The sequence below is a fragment of the Pelodiscus sinensis genome, chromosome 20, assembly GCF_052426305.1.
Source record: "Pelodiscus sinensis isolate ZL-2025 chromosome 20, ASM5242630v1, whole genome shotgun sequence".
Taxonomy (NCBI): domain Eukaryota; kingdom Metazoa; phylum Chordata; order Testudines; family Trionychidae; genus Pelodiscus; species Pelodiscus sinensis.
This window is the reverse complement of record NC_143071.1, coordinates 1,700,359-1,715,996: the sequence shown is the minus strand read 5'-3', so window position 1 is coordinate 1,715,996 and position 15,638 is coordinate 1,700,359. Positions and strand designations below refer to the sequence as shown.

At 70.4% G+C, this 15,638-nt stretch overlaps 1 protein-coding gene across 2 annotated transcripts; it reads left to right on the top strand.

The window, feature by feature from the left end:
* The first annotated feature begins 851 nt into the window (after positions 1–851).
* On the top strand, positions 852–5,869 carry CANT1 (calcium activated nucleotidase 1). 2 transcript variants are annotated; one of them, XM_075904146.2, is made up of 4 exons: positions 852–994; positions 3,146–3,788; positions 3,994–4,197; positions 5,032–5,869. In XM_075904146.2, exons 2-4 carry the CDS (start codon positions 3,155–3,157, stop codon positions 5,400–5,402), a joined length of 1,209 nt encoding a protein of 402 aa, XP_075760261.2. In that variant the 5' UTR covers positions 852–994; positions 3,146–3,154; the 3' UTR covers positions 5,403–5,869. The 2 variants fall into 2 exon arrangements, with proteins under 2 accessions (XP_075760261.2, XP_075760262.2); XM_075904147.2 differs by lacking the exon at positions 852–994 and adding an exon at positions 1,623–1,843.
* Positions 5,870–15,638: the final 9,769 nt, after the last annotated feature.

Genomic DNA, 15,638 nt, shown 5'->3' with positions numbered 1-15,638 from the left:
TGGGCGGCTTTAACACAAGCTGCAGCAGCTTGGCCCCCAACCCGGGGAACTAGGCCCCGCCCCTAGGGACCTGGGCCCTCCCCCAGCCCGGGGAACTAGCCCCCCCCTAGGGACCTGGGCCCCGCCCCCAGCCCGGGGAACTAGGTCCCGCCCCTAGGGACCTGGGCCCCGCCCCCAGCCCGGGGAACTAGGCCCCGCCCCTAGGGACCTGGGCCCCGCCCCCAGCCCGGGGAACTAGGCCCCGCCCCTAGGGACCTGGGCCCCGCCCCCAGCCCGGGGAACTAGGCCCGCCCCTAGGGACCTGGGCCCCGCCCCCAGACCGGGGAACTAGCCCCCCCTAGGGACCTGGGCCCCGCCCCCAGCCCGGGGAACTAGGCCCCGCCCCTAGGGACCTGGGCCCCGCCCCCAGACCGGGGAACTAGGCCCCGCCCCTAGGGACCTGGGCCCCGCCCCCAGGCCGGGGAACTAGGCCCGCCCCTAGGGACCTGGGCCCCGCCCCCAGACCGGGGAACTAGCCCCCCCTAGGGACCTGGGCCCCGCCCCCAGCCCGGGGAACTAGGCCCGCCCCTAGGGACCTGGGCCCCGCCCCCAGCCCGGGGAACTAGCCCCTCCTAGGGACCTGGGCCCCGCCCCCAGCCCAGGGAACTAGCCCCCCCCCCAGGGAGCTTGCCCCCTCCTTCTTTTACCCCCCAGCTCATGGCATAAGAGCCCCCCCGGGGGCCCGCACCAGTCACCATTGCAAGCGCCCCCGCTCGCTCCCTAAAGTAGCCCTCTGAGCCCCCCCCACCGGCCTGGGGGCGGGGCCTGGCAGTGGGCGTGGTCTGTCCGGACTACATCCCCCAGCGGGCTCCGGGGCGCCAGTGGCGCGGGGCCTGCCGGGAGCTGTAGTGCCCCGCGCGGGGCCTGCCGGGAGCTGCAGGCCCCGAGCCCGCGGCTGCGCCGTGCTCTGCCCCCCCCCCTTCCCACCGGCCGGAGCGTCGCGAGAGGAGCCCGGGTGAGTGGGGGCCCGGGGGGCCCTTGGCCCCGCCCCCCGCAGGAGTCTGACCCCTCCCCCTCCCCGCCCCCATTGAGGCCGGTGCTGGGGGGCTGCCTGGCCGGGGGCGCCCCCAACTGCCGGCCCCCGCGAGCCCCCCCCGCCGGCTCCGACCGCTCAGCGCAGCTCGGCCAGGGGCTGTCAGCCCGGGGAGCTGGGGTAGCCCCCCCCGTCCGCCCCCCCCCGGGGAGCTGGGGTAGCCCCCCCCGTCCGCCCCCCCCCGGGGAGCTGGGGTAGCCCCCCCCGTCCGCCCCCCCCCCCCGGGGAGCTGGGGTAGCCCCCCCCCCCCCCCCCCCCCGGGGAGCTGGGGTAGCCCCCCCCGTCCGCCCCCCCCCCGGGGAGCTGGGGTAGCCCCCCCCGTCCGCCCCCCCCCCGGGGAGCTGGGGTAGCCCCCCCCGTCCGCCCCCCCCCCGGGGAGCTGGGGTAGCCCCCCCCGTCCGCCCCCCCCCCGGGGAGCTGGGGTAGCCCCCCCCCGTCCGCCCCCCCCCCGGGGAGCTGGGGTAGCCCCCCCCTCGTCCGCCCCCCCCCCCCCGGGGAGCTTTCGGGGGTATTGCTGGCCAGGGTCTCAGCCGGGCGCTGGCCGTGGCGGTGGGGACTTCGCGGGGGGCTGTCTGCTGCGTGGGTAGGAAGGCGTCTCCCTGTGCGTGGGCGCGGGGTGACCCGAGCTGGTTCCACCGGCGTTTCTGGACCCGGCTGCAGGCGTGGCCACCTTGGCAGGACAGGGCGGGCAGCAGCGTGGCAGAGCTGGCGCGGGAAGGCAGAGGGCTGCCCCACAGCAGTCCTGGGACAGCCGCGGCCCCGCCAGGAAAGGTGAAGCAGGTCGGAACGGGCCAGGGGGCGAAGGCGCCGCGCCCCAGAGCCCGTTCGGGTCTGGCTTGTCTAGCCGGGGCTGGCCTGGCCATGAGGGGCTCGGCCCCTGTCGCTGACTAGGGAGTCCCCACCCCCCAGGCTGGCAGGCAGTGACTTCCCCGGGTTGCATGGGTCTGCAGCTTGTGGGCCCCGGGGGAAGGGGCGGGAGGGGGGTCCTGGATGGCCGAGGGGTGGTGCAGGCACCTGTGAGCCCGCGGGGCGGGGCGGGGCCAGGCCGGGGAGGGCAGCGAAGGGCCGCGGGGGCTTTAAGGGGTTGGTAGGGCTTGACCCTGAGCTGGCTGCTGCTTCCTGGATCCTGCTCGGGGAGGGGCTGAGCACAGGCAGCTGCAACTTGTTCTGCCACCTGTTGCCCCGTGGCAGACAGGGAGCCGGGCCTGCCTGGGCCCCGCCTGGGCCCCGCCGGCTGCTTGCCCTGCGGGAGGGACCCTCAGGCGTGGCCCAGCCCCCCAGCTCCACCAAGGCAAGTGCCCGAAGGCCCTTCCTGCTGGCTGTGGGACAGGGCCCCTGGGCTGCCGGAGGACCTCCCTCCTCGGCGGCCTGTGCAACCTGCCGGCTCAGGGCAGGGGCCTGGGCGCCTTGGTCCTGCTGGCTTTGGAAGGGGCTGCTGCCTGGGCACCTGGGTCCCGCCGCCCACTCATGGTCCCTCCTGTGGGGCCTCCCTTGGGGCTGGCCAGTGCTGCAGCTGCGTCTCCCACTCTGCCCCCGTGCCCGTGACTTGGGGCTGTGGGGCCCTTCCCAGCCAAGCTGTGCCTGGGGGCAGCAGGGAGGGACTCCTGTGTGCGGCTGGCGCGCTCTGAGGCCTGGGCCCCTCCACCTGGGCACCAGGAGCCCACAGAGGGGCTGGGAGTGGAGCGGGTCCTTTGGGGCCCAAGGCAGAGCCCCGGCCCCCTCTGCCTCCCTGCTGGGCTTCACTGAATTGCCTGGGGCCGAGAGCTCCTCAGCCTACTGGTGCCTGGGCTGTGCGGGGGGTGCAGAGGGGGGCGGTGAGGCCTCCTTAAGCTTCCCTTGCCTGGCGCAGACAGCCGTGGGTTCCCGAGGCCCCTTCCCGCCCCTCCTTCCCTGGAATGTACCGTCGGCAGCAGGGTCTGGCGGAGCTGGGGATCTGGCGTGCGGGTGGGAGGCGGGGGATGGCGGGGGCTGTCTGGCTCTCGTGGGATGGGAGCGCAGCCCTGTCCCTGCGATCCAGTGCAGGGCGGCTGCCAGAGTCCAGCTCTCACCCGGTCGCCTCTCGCTTGCTGCCAGGTGCCCCTGATGCCCGCCCCGCCCAGCCCGCGCCCGCAATGGAGTGAGTCTATGCCCCCCCTCCGGATCAGCGTCGGTGGCCTGCCCGTCCTCGCGTCCATGACGAAGGCCACCGACCCCCGCTTCCGCCTGCGCTGGAAAGCCATCCTGGTGTCCTCGCTCAGCGTGGCCTTGGTGCTGCTCCTGCTCTGCTTTCATCGCTCGGCCACCGGCAGGCCGGCCCCCGGCAATGCCCACACCTGGCGCCTTGGCCCGCCGCCGGGGGCCCGGTACAATGACACCTACCCCCTGTCCCCGCCCCAGCGCAGCGCTGAAGGGGTGCGCTACAGGATCGCCGTCATCGCCGACCTGGACACGGGCTCCAAGGGCCCGCAGGAGCACACCTGGTTCAGCTACCTGCGGAAGGGCTACCTGAGCCTGTCGGCCAGCGGGGACCGCGTGACGGTGGAGTGGGACCGGGCCGACAGCGTGCTGGAGTCCCACCTGGCCGAGAAGGGCCGGGGCATGGAGCTCTCGGAGCTGGTCGTGTTCAACGGGAGGCTGTACGCCGTGGACGACCGGACCGGGGTGGTGTACCTGATCGAGGGCACCAAGGTGGTGCCCTGGGTCATCCTGTCGGACGGGGATGGTACCGTGGGCAAAGGTGAGCTCTGCCTCTCCCTCGTCGTTCCTGGTCAGTAGCCCAGCCCCTCCCGTGGGTCAGACCCACAGGATTCCCCCTCCCAGAGCCCTGCCTGCTGAGGGGACCCCCCGGTCTGCTGCTGCTTGGGGCTCCCTGCGTCAGCGTCCGCCCCTTCCCCTGACCGCATGGGGCCCAGGGCAAGCTAACGCGGCGTCTTGCTGGCCAGGCTTCAAAGCGGAGTGGCTGGCGGTGAAGGACGAGCGGCTGTTCGTGGGCGGCCTGGGGAAGGAGTGGACCACCACCACCGGGGAGGTGATGAACGAGAACCCCGAGTGGGTGAAGGTGGTCGGGTCCAAGGGGGACGTGGCCCATGAGAACTGGGTGTCCAACTACAACGCGCTGAGGACAGCGGCTGGCATCAGGCCTCCAGGTACGAGGCGGGGCTGGAAGGATTCCTGGTTCTCCCGAGGCTGGGGGGGGGCAATGAAAGTGCTAAAGCTGCTGGGGGGTTGGACCTCCCCTGCCCCCACGGGGGGGGGGGCGGGTTGCAGGCAGGGATGCCGGCCTGGCTGGCCTCCCGCCTGGTCCAGATTGGCTGGCTGCCGGCTCTGTACCGTCCACGCAGCGTAGCTGGAATCCTGGCGGGGGCTGTGCTGGCCCGGCTCACCTGCCCTGGGAAAGGGAGCCTCAGCCCCACCCCAGGGTCCCTATAAGCCGCCGGGCTTGGAGCTGCCACAGCCTCCTCCCCCAGCCACGGCAGCTCCCTGCTGGGGCCAGAGGGCACCTCTCTCCGCCAGCCAGGGCAGCAGGCCAGATTGAGGGAGGAGCTCTAGAGGCTGCAGCCTGGGACCCCCGTCTGGAAAGCCCCTATGTTCTGGGCCATTCCTGGGGGGAGGCAGCTCTGCACACTGCCGTTCCTTTCACCTCCCTGAGCCCGCTCTGCCACCCTCGCTCCCTGGGAGAGCCCACATCCCAGCCCATCCTGGAACCCCTCCTGCCCCCAACACCTCACGCCCAGCCCCCCATTCCTCCACCCCCGCGTAATCGGCCATGTGCAGAATGAAGTGACTTGTTGCATGGCTCCATGGTGGTGCACAAAGCAAAATTCGTTCCACACATGGACATAAAGTAGTGGGAAGGAAGGCTGGTCAGTACCCAGGTGAGCACGGAGAGGAGACTGGCCAGGGGCACGTCCCGACAGCACTGACTGCTGGCCAGGCCACAGCTCCTCAGGGTCACTCTCACCCCAGCCCCACCCACCCAGGGTACCTGATCCACGAATCGGCCGCCTGGAGCGAGAGGCTGCAGCGCTGGTTCTTCCTGCCACGCCGGGCCAGCCACGAGCGCTACGACGAGAAGGCCGACGAGCACCGGGGCACCAACCTGCTGCTGCGGGCCACGCCGGACTTCAGCCACATCGCAGTCAGCCACGTGGGGGCTGCCGTCCCCACCCACGGCTTCTCCTCCTTCAAATTCGTCCCGGACACGGACGACCAGGTCATCGTGGCCTTGAAGTCCGAGGAGGACGATGGCAAGGTGGCCACTTACATCATGGCCTTCACGCTGGACGGGCGTGTCCTGCTGCCAGAGACCCGCATCGGGGCCACGAAATACGAAGGGATTGAATTTATTTAAGGGAGCTGCAGAGACCGGAGCGGGGACGTCCCGGGGTCGGGCCTGTGGGGCACGCAGAGCTTGGCGCCGCGGGGGGAGCGCCTCGGCCGGCCTGGATCCCCGGGACAGTCTCGGGGTTCTGTCTTGGCATCTCGTGTGAAAGGGGGGCAGCTTGAATGGCACGCCCCGGCACCTGGTGGTGAAAGGCCGTCGCTGCAGGCTTCCCCGTGGTCCCTTGCATGGCCGCCAGCCCTGCACCGCCCGGGGTGCCAGCGGGGAGCTCTCGGGGACTTGGCCATGCCCAGGAGCTGCTCCGAGACTGGCCCTGTGGCGCCCGGCCCTGCGGCTCTATTACCCCGGCATCTCCTGCGGCCCACAGCAGCTTGGAGCCGCTCACACCAATGCACTCCTGCCTTGTGGCTGCAGGCAGCGCTCGGGGCCTGGCTGGGTCGGGGCCAGGCTGCTACAGATTAAATGACCCAAAGGCAGGGTGAGGGTCTCTGCTCTGTGCCACGGCGCCTCCTGCAGGACAGGTGGGGCCAGTCGGCAGCCGGGCTCCCTGCCGGGGAGTCCAAGTCCCTCGTGTAGAGCCAGTGGCCAGAGGTCCCTCTGAACCCACCTGCCCCGCCTGGGCCTTGCTCCCAGCTTGCCTGGCTGGAGCAGTTGCTGTGCTCGGCCGTGTAGGGCTCCGACTCGGGGTTCCCCGTGGGATGGGAGCGCCCAGCACGCTGTGTCCCTGGGAAGGCCCTGCTCTCCAGCCTTGCAGGGCAGCCGAAGGGCAGAGCGCTGTCCCTGGGTCTGCCTGCAGGCCTGGCCTCCCTCTGCCCTGGCCCCGCGCGGCCCCTGCCCTGCCACCTGACAGGTGCAGTGTGTGCACCCGGCTAGTGACTGTCCAGCCCTCCCCACCTGGGCTGCTTGCCGGCTGCATCCATCCAATAAAGCAGGCCGTGCTGGGGGCGGGACGCTTTGCCCTCTGGTTGCGCCTGGGCAGCGCCAGCAGCCCGTCCCAATGGCGGAGGGGCACAGCGAAGCGCAGAGAGGCTGCCGTGCCAGGGGTGTGTGCCAGCCTGATGCATCTGGCACAGGGATCGGCCCTGGCTGTGCAGGGCCCGGGCATGGCGGTATTGGCCGGCAGGGCCTGGCTCCCGAACACGTCCCTGCTGGCTTTGCGTCTCAGCCCTTAGGTGTCCGGTTCAGGAGCACTCCACTGGCCCCTTGCCTGTTATCCCCCGCCAGGGCCCTGGCTCAGTGGGGGGCATCCCCTGGGCTGGTCCCACGGGGTGGGGGACCAGCTCCCTTTCCTGGGGCCGGCTGGGCTGGCCTGCCTGGTCCCTGGGGTAGTCAGCGAGGCTGGGGCAGTTAGCTGATCTCTGCTGCCGGGTGGGGGGACCTGCCTTTCCCCCGGGCCCCGCTCTCCTCTCCTCTGCTGAGGCCTGGGGCAGCCCCGTGAGTCCGGCCTGGCGCTGGCTTGGCCCTGGGGCTTGGGCCGCAAAACCAACTTGTGTCACTAGGGGGCAGCGTCCACTTGCTGGTGGGGCGGGGCCTGAGCCTGCCTGGGCTGGTTTTCACATGGGGAGGGGGCTGTGGTCAGCTGGCGAGCTCTGGTCTCCCGGCCAAGAGCGTTCCCAGCCCCCCTCTTCCCAGCCCCTTGTCTGCCAAGGGCGGCCAGTGCAGACTGACCAGCGGGTGGAACGGTCAGTGCAATCTGCAGCCGCCAGTCGCCTGGGAAATGGAGCAACAGCCCTGCCGGTTCTTGCTCCATTTGTGTGGGGAGCCCGGGGGGGCTGCTGGGCCCCCGCTCGCCCCCTGCTCCTGCACTTCTGCTTTTGAGATGCGGCAAGAGCCCTGCTTGCTACATTTCTAGGGCGGAAACCCACCAGCTCCCTGCTGCGCCCCTCCCCCCAGAGACCGTACCGGGGGGGGGGGACTGGCTCTTACGCCGGCTCCCCTCCCACCAGCTCCTGCTCCCCCCCCCCCCCCCCCCCCCCTGCCTCTCTCTGATAGAGGAGGTCGCTTGCTTATCGGATAGTTGACAGTCACTTCCATCCCTACTCTGACTCCCTGGATTCCAGGCCCCCAAGTACTCCCGAATGCCTGGGCCCGGCCCACTGCCACCACCGGGCAGCCCACCTCTGTCCCCCCTCCGGAGCACAGCACCGCCAGCCTCTGCAGACTGCAGCAAACAGCCAGGAGGGGCACGGGCTCTGGGGGGGCCAGGCTGCCCTGAGAACCAGCTCTTCTTGGACCTGGATCTGCCCTCCCCAGACCTGAGCCCATTCCTGCTGCCAGCAATGTCGGGCAGGGGCTTGCTGGAGCTCGGTGGCTCTGCCTGGCTGCAGCACGGGGTGGGGAGCAGCGCTGGGGCTGGGTAAGGAGGGCGAGCGCTGAGCACCTGGCGTGGGGGACCTGCTAGGAGCGGCCCATCGCGGGCTGTAAAGCTTGTGGGCCAGACTGAGCTGAGCACGCTGTGGGACAGTCCATGACCCCTGGGCCATCCCCTGCAGCCAGTGCGAGGGCTACGGGCCTTCTCCCGGCGGCCTGGCCGCAGCCTCGCGGGGGTGGGTTCTCTGGGGCAGGGGGAGAACTGTGACCCGCCGATGCTCCGGGCTCCATGGCTTCCTGCGAGGCCTAAACTCCCTGGCAGGGAGGTCCCTGCGGGAGGACGGCGCCTGTGGGGCCTGTACTGTGGCGGTGGCTCTGTGCTGTCCAAGCAACAGTATCCCGAGAGCTCAGCAGCCACCAGAACAGGCCACGCGGCAGGGCCCCAGACGAGGCTCTGGAGGCTTGGGGCCCGCAGCCGCCGCGTTGCGGTTCCCCTGGCCCCTGCCGGCAGGGGCTGGGCGCGCTCTGGAGCTGATCCACTGGAGGCTCCCACCAGGTGCAGGCCAGTTAGCGTCCCCCAGCTCGGGGCAGCAGCCTCTGTGGGGCAGCCAATAGCTCTGCTGCTGGGTGAGGCAGCCCAGGGCATCACCGGCCCCTGCAGGCTGGGGTGGAATTCCTGGCTGGTTGGCAGCTCTTGCGAGCAGAAAGCCCCGGGCCCTGCCTCCGGGGCCAGGCGTGGCCAGGAGCGGCGTGGCCTGCTCTAGCTGGAGCCCTGCTGGCAGAGGGGCTGGGTGAGAGACCTGGCAGCCGGCCCACGGTGTCTGAGCACCGCCCCCGCTGCCGAAGGTGCCCGGTGGGGGAGGCAAAGTGGCAGATCTCGTCAGTTCAGCGCAGGGCCCGGTTTGATCCCGGCCCGCTGGCGGGGAGAGCGGGCTGAGACCCACGGCGTGTGCCCCAGGCGAGCGAAACGGCCTCAGCCTTGGCATGCAAGGGAGGGGAGCACAGCAGCGGCTGTTCCCTCGCCTCCGTCCCCAGCCAGCAGCCCCGTCCCTCCCCTTCCCCAGCAAATACCCCGCAGGGTCCAGTCCCCCACCCCACTGCGGACTTGCGGACAGGCTCGGTGGGAGGCCCTGCGAGTGCTGGCGGAGGGGATCCGCGTCCACGTGAGCCTGGCCACGGTGGTTCAGTTCACCTCACCGCTGTGCCCACTGCACGCCCCTCGGGGCAGGGCACGTGACTCCCTGCAGCCAGCGCCCACCCCTCTCCCACAGCCGACCCCTGCCCGGCCTGCGCTGCGGGTCTGACCCCTCTCTCCTCCTGGCGCCCCGGTGGGAATCTGCCTCCCGCAGCGCACAGCGGCAGCCCACGGGCAGAGCACGCTTGGCAAGAGAGCACGCCCGTGTGGTGGGAGCTCCCTGCGTGGGCTGGGCCCCGCTGGCTGAAGGGCTTGCTTAGGGCCCCGGCAGGCCTGTCTCAGAGCAGTGGCTCCAGAGGAAGGTGCTAGCTGTCCAGTGGCTGGGAGTTCCCCAGGTTACAGGGGATCACTGGTTCTCAGTGTGGGGCCTTCTGGCCCCAGGTGCTCTGAGCAGGCCCCCAGAGCCACACGCTGCATGTGGCCCTCCCCCTTTGCCCCAGCGAGGGGGCTGGTGCTGGGGTCACCCGCAGCCCTGGTCGCGGCAGCACTCCTCTGCGCACAGCCAGCATGCCACCCTTCTGGCTACAGGGCCCCCGCAGGGGCTGTTCCTGGGGGGTCTTCTCTGCCCCCCATGCCTGTTGTGTGGGGGCGGACACAGCCACCAGTGCCAGGAGGGGGAGCCTGGGACTGGCCGAGTTGGGGGTGAGTCTGCTCGGCATCCCGCTGCGTGCGCCTTCTGGCTGCGGTTCCCTGGGCCTGCCAGGGCCGTTGGGAAATCAGAGGTTGCATCTCGAGGAGGGCCCAGCAGGCGGGAGCCGCGCTGGCTGCAGAAGCTTGGCTCCAGCACAGGCCGCCCGGCAGCGCCTGGGGCTCGCCTGCCCTACCAGCACAGCCTGCTCTCGGGCCAGGGCTGTGGCGTGGGGCCGATCAGGTGCACCCGGGGGTGGCTTTGCCACTCTCCTGGGCTGCGCTGCTCAGGATGGGCAGGCAGTGACGGCCTGGGATGGGGTGCAGGAGCCCTGGCAGGAAAGGACTTACTAGGGACAGCCCCCTACCCCCCCCCCCCCCAGACTGGAGCAGCCCTCCTGGCCCTGGACTGGAGCCCTGGCCCGTGCACCCGGCCCCCAGGTGCCAGAGTGGGAACAGGGCCGGGTGGAGGCGCAGGGACTGCGAGTGCTAGGTCAGCTGTGAGCTTTACCCCCTCCCCCTGCCCTGTGTACGTGGGAGGGAGGGGCTGGGGAGTTAGTGCAGCAGAGACCTGGCTGGGTTTGGGCTCTGGCCTACGGCCCACTTGCTCCCAGGCCTTTCTCCTGGGCTTGCTGGTCCAGGGCAGCAAAGGCCTCAGACGCCTGGCGGGGAGGGCACAGAGCCCCCCCAGCCCTGTCTCTCTGCAGCCGGCACCAGCTTGCACATGTAGAGCGAACGCCCGGCTGCAGCCTGGCACGTCCCCTCCTGCCAGGCCTGGCTCTGCCGCTGCTCCCACCTTCCAGGGGCGCATGTGACCAGCCCACGCAGGCCTGGCACGTGGCTGGCATGGCAACCCAGCGGGGGGCCCAGGCCTGGTTAGGTACAGCCGCCTTCCCATGCCAAGTCCTGCTGGTGGGGGAACAGGTGGCCTGGGCTAAGAGCTCGGCTGCAGCCCCCCCCAGGCCCCACTGCATCCTGCCGTGGGTGCCGGTCTGGGCTGGATCTTCCGGCTCAGCGACCCCTCGCCCGTTCCGGGGGGGCCAGCAGCCCAGGGCAGCACTGAGCCGACCTGACCAGGGCTCCTGGGTCCCGTCCCCGCTGCCGGGGGCTCAGACACATCGTGCCCGGGCCGCTGGCCCTGGCGGCTCCGGGCCCATGGGCTGGGCCCCTTTAAGAGCCCAGCTCGCGGAGGAGAAAACAAAGCGATGCTCATAAACACGAGCGCTGGGTAATGACTAACATCTGGCAGGGGACAGAGCCCAGCTCGCCTGGGCCCGCGCCAGCCCCCAGCCCCACTGGGGCCTGCAGAGCGGCAATCGAGTGACAGCGGGGCGGGAGCAGCCGGCCTGTGAAACCAGCCCCCCGGACCGTGGGGGGGGGCTGGGGTCCCCCGTGTCCCAGAGCCTGGCCGGGAGGGGGCCGCTGCGGAGTCAGACTCTGGGTGCAAAGGGATCAGTCCAGGGAGCTGGGGGCAGGCAGAGGGAGCGTAGCCGGGCCCAGCTTGGGGCCTGGCCCCCTGCATCCCTGCCTGAGTGGGTTTTTGCCATGGGGGGCTGAGGGGGGAAGCCCTGGGGTTGGGTTATTGCTGCTTACCCCCAGCCCGGCTCATTTCCGCCTGCTGGGCCGAGGCCCCCCCCAGAGAGGCAGGCCTGGGGCAGGAGCAGAACCAGCTGTCCCCGGTGCCATCCGCTGCCGCCATGGGCTGCCCGGGTGGACCCAGGGCTGGGCTCCGTGGCTGGGGTCAAAGGGCTCTCGGCAATCGGGGCGACCGCTCCGGGCCCCGCAAGCTGGTGTGACTGGCCGTGCGGTCGGTCCTGGGAGGCAGATGCGGGAACGGGGGTGCTCTGGGCTTTGTGCTGGCTGTGCTGTGGGGCGCCGTTCCCTAGACACAGGGCCCTTCCCCCCAGAGCTGTGGGGCGCTGCCCGCTGGACTCCCCATCCGCCTGGGACGCGCGACCTGTCTCCAAGGCCGGGGCTCAGCGGGGGTCGGGCTGTGCTTTGATGCGAAGGCCCCCCCGTTCCCCCGAGCGCAGGCTGCCGCTCGCCCTGTCCGTTCCACTCCCTCGCTCCGGTCGGGAGGCTCCGTGCCGGCCTGGCCCTGCTGGACAGCACGTCCTGTTCCCACAGGGCAGAGGCGTGGCAGTCACGCTGGGTCCCACGGCCATTGCTCGGGGCAGGCTCCACCTCCCCGTGGGCGAGCAAGCGTGGCCTGCACTGCTGCTCCGTCTCTGCCCCGAGCGCGCCAGCTGCAGAGCCCTCAGGTTTCTAGAACAGACACGCTCGGGGTAGAGGGTGGCTTGTGGCCTGCAGAGGGAAAGAGCCCGGAGCAGGGCGCCTGGGGGCAGACAGGGCTCCCTCCCGCTGAGCACGGGGCAGCACCTCCCCCAGGTATTCCCCAAACGTGCCCCCCAGAGTCTCCTCCTCTGCCTCGGGGCGCGTGGCGGCAAGATGGGCCGGGGCTCCGGGGCGCTGGCTGCGTGGCAGCGGTGGGTGCCTGCGCGCAGGAATTCAGGGCACCACTCCGGGGAAGGCTGGACTCGAGGCGCTAGGGCGCTGCTGGGCGTGTGCTGCCGCTTGCTGGGAGAAGGCTCCGTCTCCTGCAGGCCTGGCCCCCTTCCCGGGCTGCCCAGAAATATGGGCCTGTGCCCCAAAGGGCACTTGGGTCCCTCGCTGGGCACCCCCGTGGGGCTACTGGGACACGATGGAGCCCAGCTCTCAGGAGATGCTCCCTCCCCTTGCTGGGACCAGTCCTGCCCGTCGGGGGCTGGGATGCGGAGCAGAGAGCTGTGGCCCACGGCCTTGCACTCCTCTCTCTGTCCTCCACCCGGGACCCCCATCAGGCTGCTTCTCCAGCTTCCTTTCCCCCGGCCCCGGAGCTTCCAGGCTGCTGGGCAGGGGAGGCTGTGGGCAGCCAGGGGACCAGCGCTGCTGGCTGAGGGCTCGGCTGCTGGCCGGCACCCTGCTCTGCCCTTGTCCCGCAATCTGTCTGTGCTGGGCTCTCGCCCCTGGCTGCTTGTGCCAGGACTGCCCTGCCTGCTGGGCCTGAGCCTTCGCTGGCACCAGAGAGCCCTTTGCTAAAGGGCCAGGCCAGGCTAGTGCCCGACGCCCTGTCTCAGGGCATGGAGAGGGCACTTGTGGGCTGGCTCAGCCAGGGGCCTGTTCTGCTGTGCTCCTGGCTCTGACAGACCAGTCTGGGTGGCTCCCCAAGACCCCCCCGCCCCACCCAGCCTCCTGTCCCTCGCGGCCTCCGCTGCCTGGAGCTTTGCTCACTGCAGATGCTCAAACAAGGATCTTGCGTGTTCGGAGGGATCCTGGGGCTCCCCCCCCAGGGTTGGGGGGTTCCTGTGGGGAGGGCAACGTGGCATCTCCCAAACGCCGCCTGCCCCACATCTCGGGCCAGTTCCTCGTGCCCGTCGGGGTTCAGCTCAGCGACTCGGCGTCCGCCCTGCTGCCCCCAGGCCCTGCTCGCCCAGCGCTGTCAGGCTCTCGGACTCGGCAGAGCAGCAGGGGCCCCTTTCCGAGGGGGAGAGGCCCCTCCAGCACGCTGAGCCCCCAGCTGTTCTGCCCAGCCCTCTGTGAGCTCTCCCCCGGGTCCCGCTTCCCGCTGCACCCTGCCTGAGCGGGGGCCGCGCTGCTCTCCTGTCCGGGGCAGCCCGGAGCCCCCCACGAGGTCCTCCTGCCTCTGCCGCTGCCCTGAGCATCCCAGCAGGCAAGAGGCACCCCTGGCCGGTTTCACTGTGGTCCCTGGGCCAGGCCCCGCTTGTCCCTCTCGGCAGCCTGCCAGGGACGGGGCCTGGCTGCAGGGAGCGCAGGGTGGCAGATGGCAGGGCTAGGAGCAGCCACCGGTGGGGCGCTTTGCCGGGCCTGTAGCCGCGGGCTCCATTCTCCAGCCGGCAGCCTGAGCTGGGGTATTTCCAGCCGAGGCTGAGCTGCTGGCAGGCCAGGGCACCAGCCGAGCGCCAGGGGCGGGCAGCTCAGGCAGGAGGCGATGGGCTGGTCGCAGCCGGGTGGCTGGGCACCGCTCTGGCCCTGCAGGGGGAAGTCCCGGGGGGGTCAGAGCACCCCCCCTCGAGAGGGACAGTCCTGGGGCTGGCACTGGAGCTCCGCCCTAGGGAGAGCCAGGGCCGGGCGTGGTGAACCCGGACACCCCTCGGTCTGCTCTGGGGCGGCCCCTCTCCTGCTCCACTGGCGCTGCGGGAGCCAGGGCCCCTGCCCTGCCCTGCCCTGCCCTGCCCTGCCAGCAGCCTTGCCCTTGCTCCAGCCGGGGCGGGGGAGGCTCTGTCTGAGAGGGCCATGGCTGGGGGCTGGGGTGAGGGGAGATGCGGGGGGCCGGGCCGGGGCTCTCTCCCCAGGGCAGAACCAGGCGGCCCCTCCCCCTGCCTGTGTTTACCGAGTGGCCCGGAGCCTCGGGAGCGCAGTGAGCCAGGCTGGGGCTGACATGTGTTTCCATTTATCCCCAGCGGCAGTGACTCACTTACCCAGCGCCTGGGCAGAACATTCCCAGCAGGGCCTGCTGCCCCGAGAGCCTGAGCGCAGGGGAGCCCCAACCCAGCCCCCGCGCCCCAGAGCGGCCCGCCGGCTCAACCAGGCCAACCCCAGCTTTGCCTGGGCATCTCTCCCCAGCCCAGCCTGCTCTCTGGGCCTGGCCAGAGGTGTACCGGTGGAAACGAGGGGCACCGGTCGTTTGGAATAGGACCCTAGTCCGAACTACCTAGTTCGAGCCCCGTGTAGCCGCGCTGCGGGGTTCGAACCAGCGGGGATTTAAAAATGGCGGCTCCCCGCTTATGCAAATGAAGCCTGGGAAATTCAAATCCCGGGCTTCATTTGCAATGCGGTTTGCATACATTGCCCTCCTAGTGCGAACTAGCGGGGGAGTGTAGACAGACCCAGGGTGTTTGACCTTGCTGGGGCTCCAGAGAACACATGCCAATCAGAGGTGTGTGGCAGTGTCAGCACCTTGCTGGTCGCTATGCTTGGGCTGTGGGTGACCCCTACTGGCCGGTGTCCAGTGCACTGCCCAGCAGGTGGGCTGCCTAAGACCCAACCGGGTGAGGGCAGCGAGGGAACTAGGAAGTGGGTGTTGGGGGAAGGAGGAGTCTGGGGCTGGAAGGAACCAGTCTAAGGAGGGGCTGGAATCCAGGGGCCCAGGGTCATCTCAAAGGGGCCAAGGCATCCTGGCCCAGACTCCTGGAGACACGTCACGTCTGTGCTGGGCTGCATCTGGGAGAGGCACAATAAACCCTCTGTTCCACTGGCTGCTGGAGTCTGTTCTTGCTGCTGCAGGATGGGGGGTGGGGGTCCCCGACGCGCCATCACAAAAGGTGCTGGGGTTGAAAGTGCTGTTGTTAGGGTTCAGAGTTAACACTCCTCTGCGCTGAATGAGGCAATTCCACAGGATCACCCCAGGCAGGCACTCGCCCCATGCTGATACGTGGGCCGCATCTCTGTTGTTTCCTGCCATCCAGGAGGACGTGACCTTTTCTTCTGGGCACGTTGAGATGGGGACTGGGTGAGGCACGGGGGCGAGGCTGCTGAGCTCATGTTCGGAGCAGCCTGTCCCTATGGCCAGCGGGTTGTGAGCCCCCACAGCCCTGCAGGGCATAGCCACATGAGCTCCCCCCCCCCCCCCCCCCGCAGAGCCAGGAACTGCAGGAGAGCTGGAGGGTGGGGCAAGTTGCGCCCAAAGCCTGTCTCCTCCAGGGCCGAAGTGCAGGCCGACGGGCAGCCAGGCCTCGGCTGAGTGTCTGGGCAGGACGGCTGCATGCTCAGCAGGGGACGGGGTGCGAGCGGCGCTCGGTCCAGCCCTGAGAGCAGCTGCCTGCGGTGCCCATGGGAAGAGAAACCGGAGGGAGGGGGAAAGAGATGGGAAGAGACCAGCAGGAGAAAGCAGGAAATGCTTGGGCACAGACCTAATCGTGCTGCTTTGCTCAGCACAGGCCAGGTGCCAGCTCTGCGCGAGGCTGGGGGCTGTGGCTGAGGCTGCAGCTGTGAGCCCCTTGCTCCCGCCCAGGGCTCAGCTTTCGGGGAGGAAAATAACCCTCAGTGGGATCCTCTGCCTAAAACACTCGCCAGGCCGGCGCGCCCCGGCCCTCGGCTCCCAGAGAGGGACTGTG